Source organism: Taeniopygia guttata, chromosome 8 (assembly GCF_048771995.1).
Source record: "Taeniopygia guttata chromosome 8, bTaeGut7.mat, whole genome shotgun sequence".
In the NCBI taxonomy this organism is placed as follows: Eukaryota; Metazoa; Chordata; class Aves; order Passeriformes; family Estrildidae; genus Taeniopygia; species Taeniopygia guttata.
The window spans coordinates 7,483,164-7,501,053 of record NC_133033.1 but is presented as its reverse complement, the minus strand read 5'-3'; the positions used below and the strand labels follow the sequence as shown (position 1 = coordinate 7,501,053).

Genomic DNA, 17,890 nt, shown 5'->3' with positions numbered 1-17,890 from the left:
AATTTCTAGCTAATTTCCCTCTCCCTCTTTGCTCCTTGGACTATTTGTTATCTTAGAAATATTTGTCTGGGAAAAAAAAAAAAAGAGAAACATCATCGATTCCTGAGTGCGACGTGTTCCTCCGCTTTGTCCTACAGCTCTCCTCTCCTCTCCTCTCCTCTCCTCTCCTCTCCTCTCCTCTCCTCTCCTCTCCTCTCCTCTCCTCTCCTCTCCTCTCCTCTCCTCTCCTCTCCTCTCCTCTCCTCTCCTCTCCTCTCCTCTCCTCTCCTCTCCTCTCCTCTCCTCTCCTCTCCTCTCCTCTCCTCTCCTCTCCTCTCCTCTCCTCTCCTCTCCTCTCCTCTCCTCTCCTCTCCTCTCCTCTCCTCTCCTCTCCTCTCCTCTCCTCTCCTCTCCTCTCCTCTCCTCTCCTCTCCTCTCCTCAGCGCGTGGAAAGAGACGAGTCCTTCAGATGTGCCTGGCTCCTCTTCTCGGCTTTGCCCCCGGCGTGGTGGCTGCTGCCTGGGCCCCGCTGGGCAGTGCCTTTATCGAGTGGCACGCTGTCCTTCCTGCCAAAGGAAGAGAGAGAGGACAGGGGCTGTCACCACAGCAGGTAATTGTGTGTGGGTGTGCTCTGAGGAGACGCCGTGTGCGACGTCTCGCAGCGAAGTGCATCTGTAAGGAAGGCTTTGGCAGCTCGAGACAAATTAGAGGTGGTTATAGACCAGCTGGTCCCATCCCTCTCTGGCCAGAGCAAGGTTAGTCCTTCCAGGAGGCTTCAAGGGCTTTGAGCTAGCTCTGAGCTATCTGAGAAAAGGGTCCCGTTGCTTCTCTTTGGGTGAAGCACTTCCCACCATTTTCTCCTCCTGAGGTCCCTTCATTACTGCTCATGAACAGCCCTCCTCTCATCATTAATATTTCCTTCTGGGGCACACACCAGTCACAGGATGGCTGGTTCGCATCTGCTCACAGCTGGATTGTCCCCACTGCCAGGGGTGTTCACAGCTGGGTCAGAGTCTTTGGGGGCAGACTCTGACTGTGTGGCCAGGGAGCACCCAGCACATGATGCCAGCGCTTCCAGCATCCAGACCAGTGCCTTCAGAGAACCCCCAAAGATGTGACACTGCTATTTCACTGTGCCCATAACTCCAATTTTTTTAACTCCAATTATCTAACTCCAATTATCTAGCCAAATCTCATGCCAAATTTCAGTTGTCAGTATAGTTTGGAGTTTCCAGTGCCCCTTTCAGGCTGCAGCCCCAGCAGAGCTGTGGGGGTTTTATAACTGGCCTCCAAAGGAGCAGGGTTGTGATAAATACAAAGTGCTTTTTGCAGTGATGCCCCAGGAGTTCACAGGGTAAGAACTGAGCTTTTCACAACCCAGCACCACAGAACCAGCTCCCCAGCTTCTCACAGCTTATCTGGTGGAAAGATTTGCTTTGTAACACTTCAGTTCCTGATAAGGAACTGAGTAAGTCTCATTACTTGTTTCCCAGACAAAACACTCTGTGTATGTGTTTACAGTGTGCATGATGAATTTTTGCTACTTTAAGGAAAAGTAAATCTCTATTTTTAGTTAATTCTGTAACATTTCTGTTCTATTTACTTACAGAGCCTTTTTGCTTGCAAGTTGCAATTAAAATCCTGCATCTCACAGCCCACCACTCTCACTGCCCCTCCTCCCTCCAGGTCCTGACACATTGGTCACAGCAAGATGAGCACAAGTGACCAGTCAGCCTCAGCCCTGGTCTGTCCATCTGGGCAGAGCCAGGCCTGGGGAAAAAGGGTCACAACTCACCCCATTGTGTCCAGAGGCCTTGCTTGATGAGAGGCTGAGTTGCAGAAAGTGTGGCTCCTGCAGCACCATCCCTCTTTCAGGGAGGCTCAGCCCTGTCCCAGAGCAGGGACCTTCCCTTCACAGCCCCTGCCAGCACTGGTGGCTTTCAGTGGGACTGAAAAGCTGTGTCTGAGACAAAGGCTGGGACCAGGAGCCAGAGGAACCATCTTTGGCTGCCCTATAAGCCTGCCTGTGGAATTCCAGTGGAGAGTGGGGTCCCTCCACACCCACCCCAGAGCAGCACCATCTCTGAGCAGCCATCACCATCCCCTGCAGATACACCTCCAGACAGCTTCTCCTTTGTACAAGCAGCAGAACCCAACTATCCATTCCCATCCCAAGGAAGGCAGTCAAACTGTGCTGTCAGGGTTGCTCACACCAGCCAAGGGGCTCCAGTGACCCTTTAGGGTGCTCCCTCAGGCAGCTCTTGGGCCCCTCAGCCATGCTGTGCCAACTTTGTTCATTTTCCCCCACTGTTGTGGCAGGACACAAAGGAGGAGGTCCTCTACTTGTGCCTGATATGCTTTTTGAGCTCTCTTTATTCTGCTCCCTCTGAGGTCAGTTATTTGTATTCCCCACGGCAGCTGCTGACCCTGGGCAGGCGGGTGCTGCTGCTGTACCAAACCCTACTGAGAGTCAAACACTGGGAGGGAGAGGAGCTCTGTCACACATCCATGTCACACATCCGTGTCACACATCCATGTCACAGGTCAGAACGAAGTGACCTGCCAAAGGCCAAAGAGCAGACCTGGAAAGAACTGAAAAGAGCTGATGGAACCCCAGTTTTCTTGATCCCTGCACCCTAACTCACCCCAAAGAATTGGGTCCCTCTGTAGTGACACAGAGAAACCTCCTGCCTCACCACACAAGTGAGTGTTTGTCAGTACCTCTGCTTTTATTTGCAGAAGGATGTTTTAATATAGGTTTTAAAAAAAATTGTAATAATGTAGTTGCTGATGGGCCCCAGGGCTTAGAGGGCTTTACCTCCACCAGCCCTCCCCTCCCCACTGTCACAGCTGCCACCAGTTCAGCATTTACTGCATCTCTGCAGTTCAATCACCGACCTAAGGCATAGTGGTATTTTGAAGGGATAAACATTGAGACAAAAATAAATAAATTAGGACCCTGGGAGGGAGACCTGAAAGGCACAATGAAGTGAGAACAAGCAGTTTCTCTGGTTCTGTGTCTAATTACATTGACATATTCCTAGACAACACTGGAGACCCAAACATAGCAGCAGCTGTGAACCAAATGGAGACTCATGAAAAACATCAGAAAGCCAACCAGGCAGCCCATCCCTTGCCCTGGGGCTGCATCAGCACTGCCCATGTCACTGCTGACAGCCTTCCTGCCCGCTCCCAGGGCACAGCCAGCACTGGGTGGGCAGGCAGGGCTCAGCTCCTGGTCCATGCAGACCCCCATTTCTCTGCACCCACTCCAGTCACTCAGCAGCACTGCTGAGTGTCATTCCCGTGCTCCTCTATGCAAGGGAAGGAAACAATATAATGCAAAATATGGAAAGAGGAAAAAAAATGGGGTTTAAACTTCCTTTTCCCTGATTTAGTTAACACAGAAAAGGAAATCCTGTCATGCCAACAGCACTTACAGGTGAGATTTTTAGACACTGGCTTTTTTCAGCCATCCACTGAACTGAAGCATCATGAGAATCAACCACTCAGTTCACATCAGGTACTTGTACAAAGTGGTTTTTTTGGACATACAGCCAATTGACAGTCACAATCAAACCACAGCTCTGCTACATGTTCATTGCACAGACAACAGTTAATCGTGCAGCCATGCAAACTGCTTTGCAAATTGAAATCTCAGAGGCATAGCAATTACAATACCAAATTTATACCACATCTCTCACTCAACTAATTGTACATCCAAAAAATCACCACTTGAATAATCTGAATACATTCACCTTTACAGCTAAAAAAGCCTTTGCTACATGCTTGATCTCAACACAATTTTGAGTTACAGAACCCCATGGGAAAAAACTGCCAAGCTCTGATTTCAATAGGAAAATTGCTTCTATCTAAATACAGCAGATGCATAATTCACACTGAGGTCTAAGAGCCTGGTGTTCCCAGCAAAACTCCTTCTACTCTGCAAAACTGGGGATGTTGCTATTGCTGCCTGCAGCTCTCCCAGCCCATCTACAGGACAAGCCCTAGATAACCTGCTCAGAATGTATAGTTCACATCCAAAATTACAGTACCTGGATTTCTAATTGTTACCAAATCTCAAAGGCCTTAGAATGAATTAGCAGACTTACAAACTGGGCTGATGTTTTGGATGTGTTGAGGTTTTACAGGGCTACTATTGGAGGCACATTTGTGCTGCTGTGGTATTTTGGGCTCTTTCACACACAAATTTTTTGACTTTTGTTTCCACCTTGTGAAGCAAGGTGAGATGGGGAGATTTGAACTAGTGACTTTGCAGCTGATGTATTAAAGAAAGTCAAAATAGAACAGAATTGGTGTTTAAATTGCAAAGGGAGGTAAAAATAAAGTTATCTAAGACATGTGAGTGGGATCAAAAATGAGTCATCAAGGCTGGAAAATGGGTAACCTCTGATCCCTGAAACTAAGAAATCTTGCTGCTGTTGTGTTGCTGCTGATCTAATTTTTACACTTTCCCCTCCGTACAGAGGAGACACGTTTCCATTGCGTCCATCACAGCTAAACAATCAATGCCTGATCAGTCCCAATGCTTCACTCTCAGGGATGCACAATTAACCAGCTCCATGTTGGACACTGCAAGGGGAGTGCAGCATTTTCTGGGAATGCCTGACAAGTTTCAATCATAAAGAACACAAACCAAATGACCCAGCAGATAATGACAGCCAGTGCCCTGACAATTAGATTATGTGCATGCTCCAAAGCAAGGCCAATTAGAAGCAATAAAAACAAATTTGAAATGTTAGAGCAAAGGTCAGAAATCCTCAGCCATTACCCCAGGCTTGATTTTCCTTTTTCTCCAACGGTCACCAGCGCCTATTTCCAGTAAGTGAGCATGTAGTCATGTTTGCCAGGTGCCCACCATCTATTGCAGCACACTGCGACCTCTGGGCCGTACAAACCCCACTGAAGTGGTGTGTGGGGAATCCCAGCACTACCTGGAAATCTCATCAGGTCCATATCCTATGGCTCTGCCCTTCTGAGTGCAGGAGCTGCCCAGACAGTGCCCAGAGGCAGGAGTAATTAGAATATAGCTGGAGCCACGCTACCACATAAGTGAAGAAGCCACAATTACAGGCAACTCACGTGGCTCACACGCAGCCACCCCTGTGTACCTCTGCTGAGCCTGGAGCTGGAAGCTGCAGAGAGCACAGCAATGGGTTTTGTCTCGGCTCCTGTCCTCCCATTTCTAAGGAGCAGTAGGACAATAATGGATTGCACTCACCTGATGAGATGTAGCAGAAAATGGCAGTTTCTTGGGCTTGTTCAAGTTACCAGCGTGATATTTGGATTAACGTGCTGTGTACATCAGACATTGTCCACATCAACCCACCCTTCACATGGGTCCCTGTCTCTGCTTTCAGAGCAGGGAAATCCCAGGCCAGGGTGATGCATGAGGTAACACAAACGCTGTAAATCTGCTTATTGAGCCCTGGCTTCCTCAGAGCAATGAGACCAGGGAAGGAGAAGGAAAGCAGGTGGGTACCTGCAGGCATACCTTTGTGAGGATGCCTGTGAGAGCTAATCTAAATACATTTAGGGTTTAAATGCAAAGCTGATTAGTGAAACAGCAAGTTCTTATGTGATATGCTCCTTCAGAGTTAAAGTAGCCATAATTCAATTTATTCATTTAGCTCATTTCCAAAAAGAAAATTAAAGTGTAGTAAATTAAATTAAAACAGCCGTCAGCACCTTCATTTTGAAAGGGATTGTTGATGTGGACCCAGACTACTTCATATAGTAATGCAGATTATTTTTCCCTGCAAGGCCCCCTGTCAGGCACACCAGCTCCCCATCCTGAAGTATTTTTACACTCCCTCTGTTCAGGGAGTTTCCAAGACCAGGACCAAACTGGACATGTATTTGGGTGTTTGCATCTGCTTTAGTGTGCACGTGCTTAAATCCAGGGTAAAATCCCTGCAGCTGGCAGCCTTGTTCCCAAGTGTTTGAGAAGCTAATTGTTGTAATGAGGAATTTTGGTGAAGCCTCTGCTGGGAGCCGGCCAAGCACTGCACATCTCTAAACTCTGTAAATTAATCTTTTTCACTGAAGCCACACAAATGTCACTGTTCAAAACCTGGAAGGTGTTCTTTAGTGACAGCTACAAGTATCAAGAGTTGCATAAAATGTGCAGATGTGTGTGGGAGCAAGCTGACAGATTGTAATTACCAATAAAGAAGGGGGGAAAACCCCCCAAAATTATTTTTTTAGGCAAAACATATAATTTGCCTTTAAACCTTAGTAGTGCGCCCATTACTAATACAATTTACAGACCTGGAAATCAAATTGAAGCTGTTCTATTTTGCTGCCCTCATTCCATTTCCTCCCTCCTCTGCAAATTGTAAGAGGTTTTGCTGACCTTTCATTCATTTGGTCTAGAACATTTTTTCTGTTTATTGCACTCTGCTCCCTCTTAGCCACTGAAGATGGTGGGAGAAAAGACAACAAGATAATAATTTAAGTTTGGGATAAGTGAGCTGGGGATGGAAACAGAGCCCCTTGGGAATAAAGCAGGGAGGTGGCTTCACTCCCAGCTCTCATGTCAGTCATGGCCAGGTCAAAGAAAGCACAACCAGATGTAGGTGAAACTCAAAAATCCTGAGCTTGAAAATGCAGAGAGGAGTTTTTTCTGAAACACAAAGAGAGGTGAACTCAGGAGAACATTCCAGACCCAGTGGGGCAGAAGGACCTGCACTCAGCACATGCCAGAGAGCAGCACAGCCCTGGGATGGCATCAGAGCCTGTCAGCCCACACAACCTCTGGGCACAGCTGTTTAGTGTTGAGATGGGGCTCAAAATGAGCTGTCCAGGCAGAGGGACCTACCTGTGGTCAGACTGTGCCCACACACAAAGCCTTTCCCCATCCCCAGCCAGCAGTGCCCATGGCCCCTGAGGATGGTGGGACAGTCCTGAGGGCAGATCCAGCCTGCTGGAGATGCAGCTGTGCTCTCATACATCATCATTAGAGCTGCAAAGTCAAGCAGCAAAAGGAGGAATTGCCAGAATAAAGGCTGTCAGAGCAATTTTAATTCAACCTCCTGGCAGATATGCCTTCTGATGGGGTCTTTAATTACCTCATCACAGGCTACTTTTTCTTCAACAAGGCTGCCGCTTTATTCAGGGCACGATGGACAGATGGCAATTAATGAAGGGCCAGTCAATATTTTGTTCTGTCCTTTTTTCATTCAGTGTGTGGCCCCAGGCATTATTTGCCACATGCCATCAAATCCCTGCTCCTAGAATTATTCATCTTCTCCTGGGCTTTTCTCTCATCAATACAGCAATTGTGAGATTCCCACATAGGAAGGAATTTCTTTTCCAGCACTTCTGTGAGCAGAGCACCTGGGTTTTACCTACAGGAGAATATGGGGCAAAAACCGACCTGCAGAATGCTCCACCAGCAAGGCCCAGGTGTGTTGCCCTGATTATTACAAGTGTTAAGTTTTCTTTTATAGCTCTTTTGAAAGTTTTAAAGTTCTCATAAAACTTCTTTAGCCTTCTAATAATGTTTACATATTTAAAAGTCAGAGTTCCCAAACAATTTCATGTATAAATAGAATAGTTTACATATTTCTCTGTAAATAGAAAGAAATAATTGATTGATCTTTAGACCAGTGTAGTTAGAGAAGTAGTAATTCCATCCTCCAATCCACAGTCGCCTTTAGAATTCTATAAATACCAGATGTTTAAACAAAACAAAGTATTTTTCTCTTCTGAACGTACCAAGCTTCTGTGTACTCATTTCGTGTCCATTAATAACACAGGTGGGATTTCTCAGGAAACCCACCCTGTCTCTGTTCAAAGCCCATCTTCCCTAACCCCTGCCAGAGCTGTTTAAACACTCAGGACATCTAGAATTTGAAATTCAGTGTGTCCAGAATATGAGTAACACGGACCTGGTGGCTCTCAGAGAGAAAATGTCAGTGGTCTAAAGAGGGAAGATCTCCTCTGCTGATGCTGTGCTGGAGCAGGGCTCTGTCACAGCCAGGGAGCCAGAGTGAAAGAACAGAGAAATGCTGATATGGGCAAAGGGATGAGCTTCAGGCAGTGCAAGCTGACTGGCATTTGTGATTTTTTCATCAAAAGTTCTGTTTTTCCACCTTAGTCATTCTCTGTAACAGCTGTACTCTGCTGTCTCTTAGTCTCTTACAAATTTTTCACCTTTTACCAACCTCCTTTCAGGGGAGGACATTTCACACTTTTAAACCAAGAAATCTTAACCTTTCCTCTGGCACAAGTAGAAAGAGGTGAGAGGAGGACAGAGACCCTGTAAGAGGAAGAGCTCCCTGTGCCACTGGCAGCATCAAAGGGAGCCCCACTCAAATGGCTTCCAGGGCGTGCACTGGGAGTGGAATTCTGGTCACTGAACAGCTTAGAAAAGGAACAAGAGGAGTGGAGGGCATGGACCTTCACTGCTGTCCAACAGCCCCTTTCTGCACTGCTCTCTCTTGCTCTGTGCCCACTTAACCCACCCTTAGAGAGCTGCCTTAGTGTCCAGGACAGGCTCTCTGAGCCTCTCCGAAGCACAGCTAAGTGGCAGTGCTCTCTTCTCCAGGCAGCTTCTGCAGGCAGCACACAGCTCTCTCTTGCCTTGCTAGAAATTCATGGGCCTGCTGGTTTGTCACTCCAAAGAGCATCCAGCATTTTCAGCAAGGCTTTTAATTCATTAGCTCACAGAGGAAAATATTCTGACCTTCTTGCCCTCCTCAGCTGAGTCATTGATGCTTTCCTCCCTTGCTGCAGACACATCACCTTCAGGGGAATAATTACTTAGCATGCAGATAACAGCAGACTTTGTGAAGTGGTGTTTGTTTGGGATCACAGGGTCTCCCTGCCACAAGGACTGCAGGACACACTGGAGTTACTGCTTCAAACCTGACCTTCCTTTACAGGCTGTGGGAAACTCTGTGGTCACTCCCAGAGGAACTGAAGGGATGCTGGAGGAAGCTCAGCCAGAGGGAAGGGGCTGAAGGGTTCTGGGAGGAGCTGGATGAGTTGTGCTGGGCTCCATCACTGCAAAAGGGCACCCAGAAAAGCTGTGAATTCCCCATCCCTAGAAGTGTTCAGGGCCAGGTTGGATGGGGCTTGGAGCAACCTGGTCTAGTGGAAGGTCAACCATCTAAGGGGTGGAACTGGATGATTAAAGTCCTTTCCAACCCAGATCAATCTGTGATTCTGTGATATGTGGATCTACAGATGGCATTTGGGCTCCTGTAGGCAAGGACAAGTGGAATTTAACCCCAGGTCCTGCCAGCCAGTTGGATTCACTTACAGGCACATAATGACACAAAATTATAAAATAATAACACAGATACAGTTATTTCTTGTGACCCTTGAAATAAGCTGCATTTTTTTGTGGCTCCACCTCCAGCCTCAGTCTTGTTCTGTAACCAGAGCTGTGGCATCAGTTGTTTCCTCTTACTCCAGGTGATCCTGATTCCATTCCCACTGAGCTGCCTGCATTGCCTCTGCTGTAGGATGGCTGTTCTCTGACAGCCTGACTGCATGGACAAAGCTCTTGTAAAGGTGCCTGAATTTGGGTACCAGCCCTGTGTCTGACCCTCAGGTCCACCTCTCCCTTTTTGTGCCTCTATTTCCTTCTCCAAGCCACAGTGATTCCAACACAAACATTTCCTTCCTTACGGTCAGAGCACTCTGGAAGTGTTGCAGGTTGTTGCTATTTCCAGGCCTGTCATTCTAACACGTTTTGGCTGCACTAATTTCCTCAAACAGAAATTGTTCTGCCTGTCCTAGTCTGGGACAAAGCAGGCAATTAGCTGTCCCTTACACATTTATTAACTCTGCAGCTTTCTTTCAATGACTATGTTAAATCCAGTAATGTTTAAATATATTTTCATAAACTGTGGGCACAACATGTCCTGTTTCCACTAATAACCGTGCCATATAATTAGTCCTGATTACACAGATATTTAGTATAATTTTACATATTCTAGTCCTTTCCTAGTGCCACTGCCTAGCCAAGGCATATTTAAAGCTACAGCCATCTCCCTTCTGTTTCCCAGCAGTTCCTTTTGGAGAGGATTGAGAGGATTGTAGTTAACGCTGCACTTCAAAGAACAATTTCATTTTACTGGTGCACACTTTAGGTATATACATATATATTATATATAAAGGCTCTGATCAAATGTCAGGTGACAAAGCCCAGGATACAAATAGAAGGCATTTATCTACTCACAGGGAAAAGCCAGTATTTGAAATCCATCAGGAAATTAATAACATGAATCTTTAAAAATCTATTCCTTAAACATCTGTTGGCTTAGGGCTGAACATTGGCCGTATTTAGGATTTTACTGTGAGGTAGCACCCCCCCAAACAAAAGATCCCTCACTGCATTAGGCTCTGGTGGGGGGACAAGAAGAATTTGCTCTGTGCAACCTGATTAGAGATGTGTATCTTTCCCTGCTGGCGTGGCTGTCTCTATAGAGATGGACATGGATATTTGATGAGATTAAAATGCTTCAGTTACCACTGTCAGTGGTTCTTTAATTTAAAATGAAGAAAGCAAACAACCATTCCTTTTGATGAGGTAACTGGATGATGCTATGGAAAAGCACTTTGCTGTCAGGTGGTAATTAGGTTCAGTAATAGTTGTGGGTTTTTAGCCTTGGAGGCTGTGGCCCCTGGGAGTCTGAGAGAAATGATACATTCAATTTCCGGAGGAGAGGAAGCTGCTGGATGCTGTTCTCTGCTAACCCTGCAGGTCTCTGCAGATAAGAGCATTCAGAACTGCAGTGCTGACAATCCTCCTTGAGCCAGCCTAAACTGTGGTGTCAAGATCACAAGCAGAAAAGGGAGATGGGCTCAAAGCAAGCCCAACACAGGCAGCCTGGCTCTGACCACATACGTAAGGAACTGCCAGAATGGCTGCAATGAGGGGATTTTTAAAGGCTGCAGAAGGAACTCCAGCAATTGCTGTCTGGTCTGGGCTGATATTTGTAACATCCATCTTACACACCACTAGAAAATCTTCAGTAGGAAAGTGTTCCTTTGCATACAAGGAACATTCCACAGCTACTCTTTTAAGGGAGGAAAAAAGCAGGAAAATCTCAAGGCTTAGCTGCCTCCCTTGCCAATTTGGAATTGCCTTTTCCATTGCAAAATATAAACTATATATATTGGTTGTACTGTTAAGAGTTGAAACCCAAATGAAACATTCCAATTGGTCCGAATGCATTTAATTGAATTTTTCAGTTTGGAGGCATTATTGCTGTTTTCTTAAAACACAGGCAAATAGTGAATATGCTGTTTCCCATGAAACAGGTGGTCAGGTTCCTGCTCTGCTCCCCTCTTCATGTTGTTACACAACTTTTCCAGCTCAAGGAATGCTGGTTCTCCATAAACAGCCCAGTGGTGTCTCCCCTGCTCCTTACACAAGCTGAGGGACACTGAAAGGATGCACTTGGACAACACCAGAGAAGGAGCAGCAGTGCTGCAGGGAGCCAAGCTTGGGCATTTCATGCCTTTGTGCCTTGCTCACCAGTGCCTGACTTCACATCCCATTTCCTGGGACTAACTTCCCACTTCTAGGACTAACAGCCACTGAGCTGCTTGTGAAACTGGAGTAAGGGCTCAGAGCAAGAGGGAATCCCTGGGCAAAGTGTCCAGCTGGGCTGGCAGAAGGAACCTGCCACTGGCTGCCAGCACTGCAGCAGCTCCGAGGGGAGGTGGAGAACTCTGCCTCAGCACGGGCTTGCCAGTAACTTCCTGAAGCACTGACAAAGTTTTCACTTCCAGAATTAAAACTTTGCCAAATAAAAGCAGGTCTGATTCACTCTCAGGAGATAAATGAAGGGTAAGTCCATTAAAGATACTGGTGTGAGATTGGTGTACAGCAGACAGAATTCAGCAAAGATACCGATATCTCCAAAATCCTCTGAATATTTTTTCAGACATAAACCAGGTATCTTTCCTGATCATAAATGCTTTATTTCCAAATGGAATTTCAATAAAATAAGCACAGTTAGACTAGCACTTGTTATAAAGCCATAATGCAGCAGTACTGAAGTTTAGTCATGAAAGGTATTAAAAAAGCAGCCCAGCTAAAGCAAGAGAAATTGCTTTCTGACCTACCGAACTTTAGGAGTAGGTGCTAGTGGTCCCTCCACCAAGGAGTTCAGCCTGTAGTAATCCAAGAATGTCCTGGCCACATTTCTTCCAAGCTTCATATCTGTGAGTTTTTAATTAAGGAACATTTTCTTAATCATTAAAAGTAATAATAATAATAAAGAGCAGAGTCTAAAGGTAAGTCATTGCTATTTAATGCAAGAGCAAGTTTTACATCAACCATCCCACAGAGCTCAGGCTTCAGGCAAAAATTACTTATGCAGGCAGATAAGGTGGGGGTCATCTTGTTTGCTTCTTGTTTTCACAGGCAGATGCTGCATAAAAACACAGGAGGAGACAATCCCCCTTTCTCCCCATGTCTGGCTGCAGATCCCTGTGGTTCTCATGAAATAATACACTTAGACAAAAGGGGCCTTCCAATTTCCACATTCAGGGAGAATAATTACCTTAAAATGCTTGGATGCAGGCAGTATTTCTGTATCCAGGATACAAGGTCAGCTGTACCATGGTGTGAACCTGCCATGGACCAGTGTACTGAAGGTTGGGATTAATGCTGAAGCGCTCCACACCTTTAGCTCTGACCCCCAGAGTGTCGTGGGAGAATTCACTGTTCTTTCCCTGTGTTGTATTCAGGACCTGAAATGGTGATTTTAGCACTGACCTGGAAGGACAGTAGGTCACCTTAACAAGTTCAGCAGTAACTCTGGTGTGTCTTCTCACTAGCTATGATTTCTCCTTCAGCTGACCCCTAAACCCAGCATTAGGCAGGTGCTGCACATCATAGCTGCCCTGGAGACCCCAGGGGCACAGGAACCAGACCTTCCTGAAGACTCAGCTGCTTACAAAGAAGCTGAATAACCTGTGGATTGCACTGAAAAACAACATCCCAGACAACACATCCATGGGGTGAATCTGCTGCTCATGTGAAAAGTCAGCATTAAGTCTGCCTGTTACAGAGCAGCAGCTCCTTATCATCCACAGGGTGATGTCCAGCTGGGGGATATCCAGTGGAGTCCATTATCCATAGCTGTGTTGTGAGGGCTGAAGGCTCCTTTATTTGCCTGTTTTGAACTGATGCCTACCCAGGCTGCAATAACCACAGGGTGCTCCAGGGCACTGCCCCAGAGGGTCGTGGTGAGGAGCATTTCAGCAGGGCTGCTGCAGCAGCTGAGGTGGGTACAGAACCTGGGGAGCCTGAAGGGATCTCTGCATCCAACACCCAGCAGTCAAGGAAGATAAACCATTGCTGGGTTGTTTTGTGTGCATGTATGCATGTTCTGCTGTATCAGTAGTTATCTGCTGATGTTTCCATTAGAGGAAAATTCCAGAAGTGCAGCATCCCAGGGGCTTCCAGCAGTGCCACTGAAGACTCTGGCTTCTAAATGAAGCTTTTATTACCCGCCCACTTACATTAGACACATCAAAACAAGTGAGCATGAGACATCAGGTTCACACAGCACTGTGAGAGCTCTTTATAGTTTATTTATTTATTTACAAGGAAGGTCAAACTGGTGTGACAGCCTTTACTTCTGCAAAAATCCAGCCAGCAGCTCTGCTAGTGCTGCAGTCAGATCTGAGGATGACTCCTGACACTGCTTTTCTCTCCAACAATCTTGTCCTGCTTTTCCAGCTCCCACTGCTGTGCTGGGGGATGGTTCCATGGATCTGTCCCTCCTGAGAATCTATCCTGACACACTCGTGATCCTAATAGCACGTGTGCTGCAGGCACCTATGTTCTCCTGGCCAGCAGCAGGGCAGAGCCAGAGCAGCTGGTGCTCCCAGCTGTTGTCTGCATGGACAGGGAGAGGCAGCTCTGTGGATCAGCACAGGCTGTGTGGATCAGCACCAGCTGTTCCCCAGCTGTGGCAGTGCCCAGCGAGCTCCCCTTGCAGCCTTCCAGCACTGTTGCACAGCCTTGCATGCAGGGAGGCTCAGAAAGTTGGAGACAGCCTAAACTTTAGCAATTTGAAGGAGGGCAGTGCTGCTTTGAAAGCGTTTTGTGATTGTTTCTGGAATTTGGGGATGGCTGGGGGCAGTTTGGTTGCTGCGGATGTGGACTCAAAGCGGTGGCAAAGGTTAAGAGTTCAGAGTAGTCTGAGGAAGCGAGGAAGAAGGGGAGAGGGCTGTCAGACACTTAAGGGATTGAGAAGACTAACATGGCTTGATCTTGTTTCTTTCATTTACTCGTGACTTTAAAGACATAAAGTGGTAATTGGACTCAGTAAAGTCTCTAGGACATTTTGTCAGTGGCAATCTCAGAAAGCTCCTCTGCCAGAAGTGGCCCTGCTGCCCTTTTCTTTGTCTCTCTGCGTTGCTTTTGTTTGCACGGTGGGAAGAACCTGACCTGCTGTCCTGGGGGAGGAAGCCCATGGATGGCAGTGGGGGCAGCCCAGGAAGTGGCTCCACAAGCTCCTGCCTTACCACCCTGCCTTAACCCCGACCTGCAGGAATCCAGTTCCACTGCTGAGCTCAGGTCTTAGGAACAGCTTTCTGCAACTAAGGACAGCTAGCCACTGGAATAACCTGCCTTAGCACATTGGGAAATCTCCAGACCAGAGGTCTTCAAGAACAGGCTAAGCCCACAGCAGACATGAATGGCTTAAGCATAACTGGTGCTGCATGAAATTTGGGTAAGGAAACATAAAAGGGCCTCTCAGGCCACTTCACCCCATTTTCCTACAGTTCTGAACATATTTCACAACCCACATAGAGACCTGTTTGCTAAGATTGCTAAGAAAGGTAAGGGAATTTTGCAGAGCATGGACACAGATGGAGAGCGTGAAGAAACTGGAAATGCAGTGCCACATGCATCAACTGAAAAGTCACAAAATTGGAATAATTTGCAGTCAGCAATGATGAAGAGACTCAAACCAGCATGGGATAAAAAATGTGCATGTTCTAGTCTCTCAAGCCATCCTGCCCCTCTGCTCTGCCTGTCACTTCTGCGAGGGGTGAGTCGTTTCTGTCATGGAAATCAGGCACCTGATACATAAAACCAGGGGCAGAGCATTGCTCTCTCCCTGTGACTGTCCAGCCTGGGCAAGAGCTGGCGTGACTCCCTCAGCAAGCGCCAGCAGCACGTGTGTGCAGAGCCGGTAGAGGAAAACAAATTAAAGCAATAACATTTGCATTATCTCTGGTGCAAGGAAGGCTCAAACTCCACTTTGGCTTATAGTGTATCCTGAGCACGTAAACAACAGCTACTGCAAACCAAACCTACTTCTACTGGGTGGTTTGGTCAGTTGCTTGGTTTTTAACCAGCTTCCTTTCTGCAATCACATGTGCTGTGTGCCCACAGGAACTCCTTTCCTAGCCTGAATTGCACTTGACAGAAGGCCATTTCCCAGCTATTCCCATCATGGGAGCTCAGCTCTTTGACAAGGCAGTCAAAAGTATTTGGGAGAGCCATGTTGGAAACAGCTGGGTGTGTCCCCACTGTCCTCACCTTCACTAGCATCTGCAGCTCCCTCTCATCTCTCTTCCTCCTCCACAGACTCATTCCTCCATGCTCCATATTTCTACTTGGAAGTGGAAACTAGTGTCCCTCCTGCAAACGCCCTTCTCCTCACAGCATTCACTCTGTGCATGGCATCAGCAGATTTGGGGAGATTTCAGGACAGTCTGTTTATGCACAACTCTGCCAAATTTCACAGATGTTCGGAGGTTCAAGAATCGTGCTGGGCTCTCTGCAAAATCCTGCACGTTTATGATCCCCACCATGCCCCACAGCCCAAAGCTTCAAGCCCTGGTAAGAAAGGAGGACAGAGGAGTGGGGACTCTCACCAGCCATTACTAGTTTTCAGCTGACACGATTCATTGAGCCTATTGTGAACAGTCTGCTTAAGCTCCAGCCTCTGGAAGCGCAGACAGAGCCTTGCTCTGTCTGTGCATGGAGGCAATAAAAATCTCAATTTGGAAACCAGTTAGCAGTACAAGTCATTAGGGGAGGTACTAAATGTTGCTGCTTTAATAGCTCACTGATCCTTTAATAATGTCACTGCTGCAGAGCATGGTGGCACCATTCGCTCGCTTTTGTTTTGCTTTTTGAAATTCAGGGTCATTCCACTTTCAAGTGAGTGGATTATCTCTCTTTCCTCCTTCTGCCAGGCACTGCAAACTGCTTTAAATAATTAGAAAAAAGGATGGCTCCTTCAAATTCACCATCTCATTTTCATAAGGTCCAGTGTCATTGCTTTGGAACAGAAAGAGAAACCGTGATGGTGGTAAGGATTTGACAAGGGCAAAACAGTTAGCAGCCCCCACTCATCTTTGATAAGTCCTGTGGGGTCTCTGCCAAGCAGATTGGATCTCTGGTTTTATGTCTCATCTAGAGGACGGCACCTCCATCAATTTGAAACACTGCACTGGGTTATTAGCTTATGGAATTCATCCAAGTTTAATCCTAAGTAGGATTTGAAATGTGACCATTCAGTCCAGAGGCACCACTGACCAGACCCACGCAAGTCTTTTGTTTCAGACAAACAGCTTTAAGTTATGCTAAAGACAGACAGAGAGGAAGAAAAAAAATGGAAAGGGAGAAAGAGGGTAAGGAAAATGAGAACAAAGAGAAAAATGAATCTTTTTAATAGCTCAAATTAAAAACCAGAAGAAGCTCTTTGTTTGACGCAACTGAATTTTACAGCAATCTCAGTCCACCACAACAACGATCCTGTTATTTATGAAAAGAGGGTTATTTTGTTTGGGAGAGTCCCAGATGACTGTGGTCAGTGAGCATACTGTCAGCTTCATACAATCTCAAGAGAAATATGGATGAGGTTTTCTCATCTGTTTATAACAGCTTCCATCAATGGATCAAACCCCTTCCTGACTTGAACAAGATCTCTAATGGAAAATGGCATTACAGGGCTTTAAACCACCATGTTACATCATGCCAAGCCTGATCACAGCTAGTCCTCTATTTTAGCAGAGCTGTTTGCACCAGATACTAACCTATTTTGTTTCACAGTGCTGACACTGCTCTCTGATAAACAGGCACTGCCCCAATCTCATCTCATGGGGGGCCCCCTCCAAGCAAAGTGTGACTGGGGCAAAATAGAGACTTGGTGGTGAAGGAGGGTGGGAGAGGGGCTGTTCCAAGGCTTTTCATGAGCATTTAACATGGTGCAAGTCTGGGTGCTGATGATGCATCCTTCCCTGGGACTCACTCCAGGGAATAAATGTCCCCAATGCCTAGCACGGCTGGTTACATATTTTAAAATCTTCATCAAAGGAGGAAGCTTCTAAAATGGGAGTGTGGGGAGGAGATTGAGCTTTCCCCAGCTCCAGTGTAAGAACCAGGCTCAGTGTGGGAATTACTGGGGACACCCTCTCATGGTGCTCGGCAGGTCAAACTCGAAATGCAGCCAGACCATCCAGCCTTAAAATCTATAAAAGCCCTGAACTGCCAACCTGGAAATAGCGAAGGGGCTTTCCCCAAGGACAGCATTTTCATTCCCAACAGCCCCAGCTCCTGATCCTAGATGGAGCTTTTGGAAGCAAAAGGTAACAGCAATGACGAGCCTTCATTTTCATTCCTCTTGTGTGTTATCAAGGAAGGAACCAGGCGGAAAGATCCCTGACCGACTATTTCAGGCTTTCAGGCCCTTTTCCTGAAATGCTTGATTGTGGTGGAAGAAATTACGAAGATGGGAGTTGTGTGCTCTTCTCCCTGAGTAATCAGAGGCCTGTAATTTTCTCTCCTGCTCTGAAAGAGGAGATTGGAGAACAGGTATCTTGGAGAGATATCTGTGCCGCAGGGACTGTGCTCAAGGACCACGCTGTGTTTCCCATGAACTCATTTCAATATCAG

At 46.7% G+C, this 17,890-nt stretch overlaps 1 protein-coding gene across 2 annotated transcripts in view; it reads right to left on the bottom strand.

Moving 5' to 3' along the window:
* Positions 1–373: 373 nt before the first annotated feature.
* The window catches only part of BEND5 (BEN domain containing 5), an 878,609-nt gene continuing 861,092 nt past the window's right edge, over positions 374–17,890 (bottom strand). The window contains exons 13-14 of one of the 2 annotated variants that reach the window (XM_072932490.1): positions 12,088–12,184; positions 374–545 (exon numbers count right to left, since the gene is read on the bottom strand). In XM_072932490.1, the coding sequence (XP_072788591.1) occupies positions 419–545; positions 12,088–12,184 (224 nt within the window). In that variant the 3' untranslated portion in view covers positions 374–418. The remainder of the gene's footprint in view (positions 546–12,087; positions 12,185–17,890) is intronic. The other variant, XM_030278790.4, reaches the window with a different exon arrangement.